At 44.3% G+C, this 12,556-nt stretch overlaps 1 protein-coding gene across 1 annotated transcript in view; it reads left to right on the forward strand.

Moving 5' to 3' along the window:
* Positions 1–12,556, forward strand: part of LOC310860478 (ankyrin repeat domain-containing protein 13C-like) — a 71,145-nt gene that overhangs the window by 50,932 nt on the left and 7,657 nt on the right. The window contains exons 8-9 of the mRNA XM_083767421.1: positions 8,084–8,215; positions 10,295–10,456. Of these exons, the coding sequence (XP_083623547.1) occupies positions 8,084–8,215; positions 10,295–10,456 (294 nt within the window). The remainder of the gene's footprint in view (positions 1–8,083; positions 8,216–10,294; positions 10,457–12,556) is intronic.

A 12,556-nucleotide genomic window follows, 5' to 3' on the forward strand; every position in this document is an offset into this window, starting at 1 on the left:
AAATACACCAAGAATACACCTCGAGGTCTGTTGAGATGCCTGTACAAAATACACCAAGAATACACCTCGAGGTCTGTTGAGATGCCTACACAAAATACACCAAGAATACACCTCGAGGTCTGTTGAGATGCCTGCACAAAATACACCAAGAATACACCTCGAGGTCTGTTGAGATGCCTGTACAAAATACACCAAGAATACACCTCGAGGTCTGTTGAGATGCCTACACAAAATACACCAAGAATACACCTCGAGGTCTGTTGAGATGCCTGCACAAAATACACCAAGAATACACCTCGAGGTCTGTTGAGATGCCTGCACAAAATACACCAAGAATACACCTCGAGGTCTGTTGAGATGCCTGCACAAAATACACCAAGAATACACCTCGAGGTCTGTTGAGATGCCTGCACAAAATACACCAAGAATACACCACGAGGTCTGTTGAGATGCCTGCACAAAATACACCAAGAATACACCTCGAGGTCTGTTGAGATGCCTGCACAAAATACACCAAGAATACACCTCGAGGTCTGTTGAGATGCCTGCACAAAATACACCAAGAATACACCTCGAGGTCTGTTGAGATGCCTGCACAAAATACACCAAGAATACACCTCGAGGTCTGTTGAGATGCCTACACAAAATACACCAAGAATACACCTCGAGGTCTGTTGAGATGCCTGCACAAAATACACCAAGAATACACCACGAGGTCTGTTGAGATGCCGACACAAAATACACCAAGAATACACCTCGAGGTCTGTTGAGATGCCTACACACAATACACCAAGAATACACCTCGAGGTCTGTTGAGATGCCTACACAAAATACACCAAGAATACACCTCGAGGTCTGTTGAGATGCCTGCACAAAATACACCAAGAATACACCTCGAGGTCTGTTGAGATGCCTGCACAAAATACACCAAGAATACACCTCGAGGTCTGTTGAGATGCCTGCACAAAATACACCAAGAATACACCTCGAGGTCTGTTGAGATGCCTGCACAAAATACACCAAGAATACACCTCGAGGTCTGTTGAGATGCCTGCACAAAATACACCAAGAATACACCTAGAGGTCTGTTGAGATGCCTACACAAAATACACCAAGAATACACCTCGAGGTCTGTTGAGATGCCTGCACAAAATACACCAAGAATACACCACGAGGTCTGTTGAGATGCCTACACAAAATACACCAAGAATACACCTCGAGGTCTGTTGAGATGCCTGCACAAAATACACCAAGAATACACCTCGAGGTCTGTTTAGATGCCTACACAAAATACACCAAGAATACACCACGAGGTCTGTTGAGATGCCTACACAAAATACACCAAGAATACACCACGAGGTCTGTTGAGATGCCTACACAAAATACACCAAGAATACACCACGAGGTCTGTTGAGATGCCTGCACAAAATACACCAAGAATACACCACGAGGTCTGTTGAGATGCCGACACAAAATACACCAAGAATACACCACGAGGTCTGTTGAGATGCCTGCACAAAATACACCAAGAATACACCACGAGGTCTGTTGAGATGCCTGCACAAAATACACCAAGAATACACCTCGAGGTCTGTTGAGATGCCTGCACAAAATACACCAAGAATACACCTCGAGGTCTGTTGAGATGCCTGCACAAAATACACCAAGAATACACCTCGAGGTCTGTTGAGATGCCTGCACAAAATACACCAAGAATACACCTCGAGGTCTGTTGAGATGCCTACACAAAATACACCAAGAATACACCTCGAGGTCTGTTGAGATGCCTGCACAAAATACACCAAGAATACACCACGAGGTCTGTTGAGATGCCGACACAAAATACACCAAGAATACACCTCGAGGTCTGTTGAGATGCCTACACACAATACACCAAGAATACACCTCGAGGTCTGTTGAGATGCCTACACAAAATACACCAAGAATACACCTCGAGGTCTGTTGAGATGCCTGCACAAAATACACCAAGAATACACCTCGAGGTCTGTTGAGATGCCTGCACAAAATACACCAAGAATACACCTCGAGGTCTGTTGAGATGCCTGCACAAAATACACCAAGAATACACCTCGAGGTCTGTTGAGATGCCTGCACAAAATACACCAAGAATACACCTCGAGGTCTGTTGAGATGCCTGCACAAAATACACCAAGAATACACCTAGAGGTCTGTTGAGATGCCTACACAAAATACACCAAGAATACACCTCGAGGTCTGTTGAGATGCCTGCACAAAATACACCAAGAATACACCACGAGGTCTGTTGAGATGCCTACACAAAATACACCAAGAATACACCTCGAGGTCTGTTGAGATGCCTGCACAAAATACACCAAGAATACACCTCGAGGTCTGTTTAGATGCCTACACAAAATACACCAAGAATACACCACGAGGTCTGTTGAGATGCCTACACAAAATACACCAAGAATACACCACGAGGTCTGTTGAGATGCCTACACAAAATACACCAAGAATACACCACGAGGTCTGTTGAGATGCCTGCACAAAATACACCAAGAATACACCACGAGGTCTGTTGAGATGCCGACACAAAATACACCAAGAATACACCACGAGGTCTGTTGAGATGCCTGCACAAAATACACCAGAGAATACACCTCGAGGTCTGTTGAGATGCCTGCACAAAATACACCAAGAATACACCTCGAGGTCTGTTGAGATGCCTGCACAAAATACACCAAGAATACACCTCGAGGTCTGTTGAGATGCCTGCACACAATACACCAAGAATACACCTCGAGGTCTGTTGAGATGCCTGCACAAAATACACCAAGAATACACCTTGAGGTCTGTTGAGATGCCTACACAAAATACACCAAGAATACACCTCGAGGTCTGTTGAGATGCCTGCACAAAATACACCAAGAATACACCTCGAGGTCTGTTGAGATGCCTACACAAAATACACCAAGAATACACCTCGAGGTCTGTTGAGATGCCTGCACAAAATACACCAAGAATACACCTCGAGGTCTGTTGAGATGCCTGCACAAAATACACCAAGAATACACCTCGAGGTCTGTTGAGATGCCTACACAAAATACACCAAGAATACACCTCGAGGTCTGTTGAGATGCCTACACAAAATACACCAAGAATACACCTCGAGGTATGTTGAGATGCCTGCACAAAATACACCAAGAATACACCTCGAGGTCTGTTGAGATGCCTACACAAAATACACCAAGAATACACCTCGAGGTCTGTTGAGATGCCTGCACAAAATACACCAAGAATACACCTCGAGGTCTGTTGAGATGCCTGTACACAATACACCAAGAATACACCTCGAGGTCTGTTGAGATGCCTGCACAAAACACACCAAGAATACACCACGAGGTCTGTTGAGATGCCTGTACACAATACACCAAGAATACACCTCGAGGTCTGTTGAGATGCCTACACAAAATACACCAAGAATACACCTCGAGGTCTGTTGAGATGCCTACACAAAATACACCAAGAATACACCTCGAGGTCTGTTGAGATGCCTGCACAAAATACACCAAGAATACACCTCGAGGTCTGTTGAGATGCCTGCACAAAATACACCAAGAATACACCTCGAGGTCTGTTGAGATGCCTGCACAAAATACACCAAGAATACACCTCGAGGTCTGTTGAGATGCCTGCACAAAATACACCAAGAATACACCTCGAGGTCTGTTGAGATGCCTGCACAAAATACACCAAGAATACACCTCGAGGTCTGTTGAGATGCCTGCACAAAATACACCAAGAATACACCTCGAGGTCTGTTGAGATGCCTGCACAAAATACACCAAGAATACACCTCGAGGTCTGTTGAGATGCCTACACAAAATACACCAAGAATACACCACGAGGTCTGTTGAGATGCCTGCACAAAATACACCAAGAATACACCTCAAGGTCTGTTGAGATGCCTACACAAAATACACCAAGAATACACCTCGAGGTCTGTTGAGATGCCTGCACAAAATACACCAAGAATACACCTCGAGGTCTGTTGAGATGCCTGTACAAAATACACCAAGAATACACCTCGAGGTCTGTTGAGATGCCTGCACAAAATACACCAAGAATACACCACGAGGTCTGTTGAGATGCCTGCACAAAATACACCAAGAATACACCTCGAGGTCTGTTGAGATGCCTGCACAAAATACACCAAGAATACACCTCGAGGTCTGTTGAGATGCCTGCACAAAATACACCAAGAATACACCACGAGGTCTGTTGAGATGCCTGCACAAAATACACCAAGAATACACCTCGAGGTCTGTTGAGATGCCTACACAAAATACACCAAGAATACACCTCGAGGTCTGTTGAGATGCCTGCACAAAATACACCAAGAATACACCTCGAGGTCTGTTGAGATGCCTGTACAAAATACACCAAGAATACACCTCGAGGTCTGTTGAGATGCCTACACAAAATACACCAAGAATACACCTCGAGGTCTGTTGAGATGCCTACACAAAATACACCAAGAATACACCTCGAGGTCTGTTGAGATGCCTGCACAAAATACACCAAGAATACACCTCGAGGTATGTTGAGATGCCTGCACAAAATACACCAAGAATACACCTCGAGGTCTGTTGAGATGCCTGCACACAATACACCTAGAATACACCTCGAGGTCTGTTGAGATGCCTACACAAAATACACCAAGAATACACCTCGAGGTCTGTTGAGATGCCTGCACAAAATACACCAAGAATACACCTCGAGGTATGTTGAGATGCCTACACAAAATACACCAAGAATACACCACAAGGTCTGTTGAGATGCCTACACAAAATACACCAAGAATACACCTCGAGGTCTGTTGAGATGCCTACACAAAATACACCAAGAATACACCACGAGGTCTGTTGAGATGCCTACACAAAATACACCAAGAATACACCTCGAGGTCTGTTGAGATGCCTGCACAAAATACACCAAGAATACACCTCGAGGTCTGTTGAGATGCCTGCACAAAATACACCAAGAATACACCTCGAGGTCTGTTGAGATGCCTGCACAAAATACACCAAGAATACACCATGAGGTCTGTTGAGATGCCTGCACAAAATACACCAAGAATACACCTCGAGGTCTGTTGAGATGCCTGCACAAAATACACCAAGAATACACCTCGAGGTCTGTTGAGATGCCTGTACAAAATACACCAAGAATACACCTCGAGGTCTGTTGAGATGCCTACACAAAATACACCAAGAATACACCTCGAGGTCTGTTGAGATGCCTACACAAAATACACCAAGAATACACCTCGAGGTCTGTTGAGATGCCTGCACAAAATACACCAAGAATACACCTCGAGGTCTGTTGAGATGCCTGCACACAATACACCAAGAATACACCTCGAGGTCTGTTGAGATGCCTGCACAAAATACACCAAGAATACACCTCGAGGTCTGTTGAGATGCCTTCACAAAATACACCAAGAATACACCTCGAGGTCTGTTGAGATGCCTACACAAAATACACCAAGAATACACCTCGAGGTCTGTTGAGATGCCTACACAAAATACACCCAAGAATACACCTCGAGGTCTGTTGAGATGCCTACACACAATACACCAAGAATACACCTTGAGGTCTGTTGAGATGCCTACACAAAATACACCCAAGAATACACCTCGAGGTCTGTTGAGATGCCTACACAAAATACACCAAGAATACACCTCGAGGTCTGTTGAGATGCCTGCACAAAATACACCAAGAATACACCTCGAGGTCTGTTGAGATGCCTGCACAAAATACACCAAGAATACACCTCGAGGTCTGTTGAGATGCCTGCACAAAATACACCAAGAATACACCTCGAGGTCTGTTGAGATGCCTGCACAAAATACCTTTAGGTCTGAAATACCTATTTACACATTACTCCACAAGGTCTGTTGAGATGCCTTCACAAAATACCTTTAGGTCTGAAATACACATTACACCATGAGGTCTGTTGAGATGCCTACACAAAGTAATTAGGTCTGAAATACCTATATCCAGTGGCGCAAACTGGAAAGTGATTAAGTACATTTACTTAAGTACTTTAGTACAATGTTGAGGTATTTGTACTTCACTTGAGCATTTCTAATTAACAGTACTTTTACTTCTGCTCCACTAGATCTCAGATCCAAACATTGTACTTTTACTCCACTACATTTATTTGAAAACTTTAGTTACTAGTTATTTTTTAAGATTTGAATTATTATTATTACAAAACACACATGTACCACCACTTCAGCGCTATATACATTTCAGCCATTTTTTATTTTATTGTTTATACATTTGAAAACTTGAAATGAGAAATTCTGTGTAACGAGTAGTTTCTACTTTTGGTACTTTTCGAGTACAGTTTAACTTTTTACATTTTGAATTTGAATTTGAATTTTACTTGTAAGTATTTCTATATTGCAGTATTGATACTTTTACTTAACCCATTCTGAACGGGAACCCATTTTGGTGTTAGCATCATGTTATGCTTTATCTATTGAAAAATAGCAGATCTACAAGCTCATATCGCGCCACCGAGTGGCGCGATAGGTCTGCTATTTTTGAAAAATCTAAGAGCGACTCACATTTCTAGAATCTGATCTCAGGTCAGAATGGATTAATCAGACCAGTGTGTGTCCAGCGGAAACCTCGTATGAATCTGATCTCAGGTCAGAATGGGTTAAATGGAGAGTTGGTAACCAAATGGACTCCTAGCCTATAGATCTTTAACTCTTGAGAGCGTGAAATGAGAAGAGAATGTAGAAGAATTGTTAATTTGAACAACGTCTGCCTGTTATCTCTCTTACTGGTACCACATCAATACAGCATGGAATCTTATTCAACGACAACAAAATGTCCTAAGACAAGTTTTGAGTCTGAGAGGCTAAATTTCATCAAATGGTGGTCCGTGGCTTAAATGCAGAATAAATAATGGACCTTGATATGAAAAGGGTTGAAAACCACTGTACTATTATTACACAATTCACCATGAGGTCTGAGAAATACCTATAGGCAGTTCACCTGCACCACGAGGCCTATGAGAGACGCATTGACGCATGGCTGCATTGATGCATGCACAACAAAGGAAACGTCTACATGGGAGCTTCCAGAAGTGTCGTGCTCGTGTGCAACAATGCCCTACTGTTTATTATTCCACATGCAGCTTTCTAAATGCAGCTGTTCGCGTTCACTCAGACACCTGTATGTAGGTATAAGTCCCGACTCAATAGCCATTCCCCTAGCATATCTCTACTATCAGGAAGAAACCACCAAACTCCTTTTTTTTTTTTTTAAACAAAGCAATACTGCTTCATCAGAGTTGGTATTGTGACTTTTTTATGATATTGTCAATTACTTGCATGAGAGGGGGAGAGGTGGTGGCCTTATTTTTGTTAGCATTCATCTGTTCAAACCACTGGGGAGGGACCCTACATGCTGCCATTCCATTTTTACTTTTCTAACACTTATATATAATGCAACATATTCGAGGCCAAAGAAATAACCTGCTGAATGTCAAAATGTCAGTGTTCCAAAATGTCACAGTGTTCCTTATAGTTTCAAAAAGTGTCAAGTTTGTGTCTTGTCAGCTCGTGTTTTGATGCTCAGGTAGCCACGGTACCCGATGAAGGTCGCTCAGACCGAAACGTTGTAATAAGCTACTTCTGTAGACGGTGTGCGGGGTCTCTCGTGGGGTGGCTGTGACTCAGGAGGTAGAGCAGGTTGTCCAATGATCCCTGGGTCGGCGGTTCGAATCCCGGCTCCTCCTCCTCCTGTCTACATGTCGAAGTGTCCTTGGGCACTGAACCCCACATTGCCTCCAATTAGTTGGTCGGTGTTAGCTTGCCACCATTGGTGTGTGAATGTGGGAAGTGAGGACGCTGCATGGCGTCGACTGTTCGCCGCTTAACACCTCCCAATGTATGAATGAATGAACCATTGTAAAGCGCTTTGAGCACTTGGAAAAGCGCCATAAAGATGCAATTCATCATTATCCCCCCCCCATGGTCCAGTAGCTGACCATCTCTGGTCTGTACTTTTGTACTTTCAGGAGTCTGAGATGGAGACAGAGGAGGAAGTGGACATCCTGATGAGCAGTGACGTCTACTCGGCCACGCTTTCCACCAAGTCCATCTCTTTCTCCAGGGCTCAGACCGGCTGGCTGTTCAGGGAGGACAAGACGGTAATACGGCCATACTTAACCCATTCTGACCCGAGATCAGATTCATACGAGGTTTTCCACCGGACACACACTGGTCTGATTGACCCATTCTGACCTGAGATCAGATTCTAAAAATGTCAGTCGTTTTTTTTAGATTTTTCAAAAATAGCAGACCTACAAGCTCGTATCGCGCCACTCGGTGGCGCGATATGAGCTTGTAGATCTGCTATTTTTCAATAGCTAAAGCATAACATGATGCCCGGTCAGAATGGATTAACTAGAATATACAATTCATACAATGGACTATTCTTATTGCCGGGTTTCTATCAGTTTTTACAAAATAGTGCTTTTCATATGGTCTTAGTTGAAAAAACCTATCCTTTAACCCATTTAGACCTGACGTCAAAATTAAATAAAAATTTAGCTCTGAAAGAATATATATATTCAAAGATTTGTGCCGCATTTTTACGATTAAAAAAACAAAATAGCAGACCTACAACCTCGTAGCGCGCCACTCGGTGGTGCGCAATAGCTAAAGTATAACATGATGCTTAGTTAAAGGTATATTCAGTGATTTCACTCAAAAAACCTTAGGTTTAGTTTTTGGCCTTGGACCCAGCCTTTCGTCCAATCAGGATAGAGAGTCAAAAACGAAACCAGGGGTTAACTGGGGACAGGGAGGAACTCCTTATATGGTCAGCACACTCTATAGTAGGGAGGATTATCACAACAAAACATAAAAATAAGTGATATTTGAATTAAGTGAAATCACTGAATATACCTTTAAAACACCAAAAGGGGTTTCCGTACAGAATGATATCTCCTCTCTTTTCAGGGAAATGTTATCACAATTATCTCCTCTCTTTTCAGGAAAATGTTATCACAATTATCTCCTCTCTTTTCAGGGAAAATGTTATCACAATTATCTCCTCTCTTTTCAGGAAAATGTTATCACAATTATCCTTCACTGGTACGAATGTGAACTCTGCCTTTCCCCCCATCTCTCCTCACTTATCAAATCCATCAGGCTCCTCTTCCCGTGACCCTCGTCCGACTCCCGTAACAATAGTCGTTCTGTTATTCAAGACATTGTAATACAGTACAGAATGTCCGCATCTGCGATCATATTTCCTGAACCGTATCCAACGTCTTGAAAAAAGTAAATGAATAAAAAGAAGTTCAAAAGGAGGCGCGAGAGTTAAGAAAGCATACCAGCTGTGTAGACACAAGCCCCGGAGACGGCTACCGGCGATGGTCCACCACTCCCGCTTAATGTAAGTCGCTCTGGATTAAGAGCGTCTGCTAAATGCCTAAATTGTAAATTGTAAATTGTCTCTGTGGCTGAACAAAGCACAAACTGTATTAGACGGAGCCAATGGAGGATAATCTGTTAACGGACTGCTGACATACTGACCTGACGAAGATCTATCAAGATCGAAACGTTGTCGTTTATTTATTCAATAAAGTAATTCTTTACCAAAAGAATGGTGTGCAGGGTCTACCTACCTCCTTCCATAATTGCCTTATTGGCCCTGCACCCACTGTCGAGGTGCGTGTAAATATAGGTATGCTCGAATAATCTATTAACCGCATTAACCCTGTCGTCCCTATTCTGGCCATCGCGACGTGTTGTGAGAGTGTAGTTATTCTATTTGTCATACGATGACGTCGTACAGTATATACAGAAGTTCATGTCTGATATCACCCCCCTTGTCTTTCTTGTCATGCTCTTTGAGATGTGTGGGGCGGCGGTGGCTCAGGGGTAGAGTGCCTGGATGGTAACCGTAAGGTTGCCAGTTCGAACCCGGGCTCCCCCAGAGTTACTGTCGAAGTGTCCTTGAGCAAGACACTGAACCCCTAATTGCTCCCGATGTGCTAGTTGGTGCCTTGCATGGTTTCCGCTGCCATCGGTGTATGAATGTGTGTGTGAATGGGTGAATGTAATGCACAATCTCTGTAAAGCGCCTTGGATAAAGGCGCTATATAAAAAATGCACCATTTACCATTTACCATTATGTGTGTGCATCATGTGTGTTTCTGTCTGTCTCTGTGTTTGTGTGGGTTTGACATCACATGGCTGTGTCTTCTTCATGTCCCCAGGAGCGCGTGGGGAACTTCTTGGCAGATTTCTACTCGGTCAACGGCCTGGTGCTGGAGTCCAGGAAGAGGAGGGAGCACCTGAGCGAGGAGGACATCTTAAGGAACAAAGCCATCATGGAGAGCCTGAGCAAAGGAGCCAACCTCATCGAGCAGAACTTTGAGGTGATGGTTGAAGATTAAACATTATATATATATATATATATATATATATATATATATATATATATATATATATATATATACACACACACACACTACACCAGGGGTACTCAACTGGCGGACCGCGGTCCGCGACCGGACCGCGGACCACCTCTTTGCGGACCACCCAAAAAAAAAAAAAAAAAAAAAAGATTTTTTAGTTAATAATATAAATAACATCAGATGGTACATTTCTCATGTGAAATTGCTGCAAAGGCCCCCAAAATGTCCCCCAAGGGCCCCCAAAATTCTGGCGCGCGCTATGCACGCGCGCAGTGTGGCCTGCCAGGGCGTATAACTCCCGGCCTGATTTGGAGTTCCACTCCGGGCCTGCAGTCTGCACCCCATTATTGGTTGGGTGGAAGGCGATCTGATTTGTATAAGCTTGGCTTGACCAACTAAAGGGGCATAGAGCCCCGCTCTCCGATGGACGCCGTGCATGGGACCGGACCTCGGTCTTATTCAAAAAAATATTTGTGGACCTTCATCATTTCTAGTTGAGGACCCCTGCACTACACTATCGATATGGAAGTGGTACACATGATCACAAGCATAACATACAAAATGATCAATAATACACACAATAAACTACAACAAAACCAGAAAAGGTGTGGTAAACTGCCCTTTAGCCACACAGAACACTTTGGGAATGCCATGTCAGATTTTCACATCTTCCTGCAAAGTGGCCCTATTAAGTTTAGGTTATAGCCCCTACTATACTCTGATAAACCCTTCTAACTGCATGGACTTCTCCTGCACCGTCAACCGTCCAGACTCTTTAGCATTATAAGTAATCATCTTTGCATGGCTTATGGAGAAATACCTCAGTCTGACTCCTGTCTGTAGGTTCTTTTGAAGTCTTGTTTGTTTCGTACATAACTCTAGAATGAAAAACTTGGACCCAGTCACCTTGTTTTGTCTGCGGGGAACAGAATTTCCCCCCACCCCCCCATCCCTGCCCACAAACCGCACCTGTTCAGCGTGTATTCTGAGGCCTGACGTCGCCACCTGCTGGTGACATCCACGGTCTACACCTATATTAACACGGCTACATTCATAACCCTACTCGTCACCCACTCGACTCTAGCATGTTCCAGAGTTTGCTCAACAACAAGCCCTCGTCTAACCCATTCTGAACGGGCACCCATTTTGGTGTCAGCATCATGTTATGCTTTAGCTATTTAAAAATAGCAGATCTACAAGCTCATATCGCGCCACCGAGTGGCGCGATACGAGCTTGTAGGTCTGCTATTTTTTTTGAAAAATCGAAGAACCACTGACATTTTTAGAATCTGATCTCAGGTCAGAATGGGTTCATCAGACCAGTGTGTGTCCGGCGGAAACCTCGTATGAATCTGATCTCAGGTCAGAATGGGCTAAACACTGCACATAAAGCCAGCCACACACACCAAAGACAAAGCCGCACGACACTTCAATAGATGCCCTCTCTATCTGCTGGCTGGTATTGTCGAGTCCCTGTTGTTCGGCGCTGGGCTTTGTCTCATCAATGTGTTCCTCTTGTGTTTGTGTCAGACTCTTCTTCACAGGGCCATATGTCGACTTGAGTAAATGCCCATCGACTGTTTTAGAGGGAGGAAAAAAGAAGCTAGGAAATGATGTAAAATGATGGCGTGCCACCTGCACGTTTGTTTTGTGTTAACCGAGTGCTGACAGGGCAGTGGTACCAGACACGATATACATGGATGTGGGATGGAGGAAAACAGCCTGTGTGACGTAGGTCTGTTTACGACGGTCGATGGTAGCCGAGCCCCCCTCGGACAGCCCAGGGGGTTTTAGCAGGTCAGCCCCTGCATCTGTGGACACAAGGGCTTTATGACAGAACCCCGGCACTATTGATCAGATAGAGGACAGCTAAAACCCATGGAGGGGGGGGGGAATGCCAGACGGCAACGGCTGGCATTCCGGGAGATCAGCCCCCCCCCCCCCCCCCCCCCCAGGCTGTGTATTCTCCCAATCACAACAGAGGACATGGCTGACACACACACACACACACGCACAGCGTGAGAGCTGGCGCTTGTGAAACCACGGGGCGTCAGAGTGAAA

This window comes from Protomyctophum parallelum, assembly GCF_964188405.1.
Source record: "Protomyctophum parallelum genome assembly, chromosome: 6".
In the NCBI taxonomy this organism is placed as follows: domain Eukaryota; kingdom Metazoa; phylum Chordata; class Actinopteri; order Myctophiformes; family Myctophidae; genus Protomyctophum; species Protomyctophum parallelum.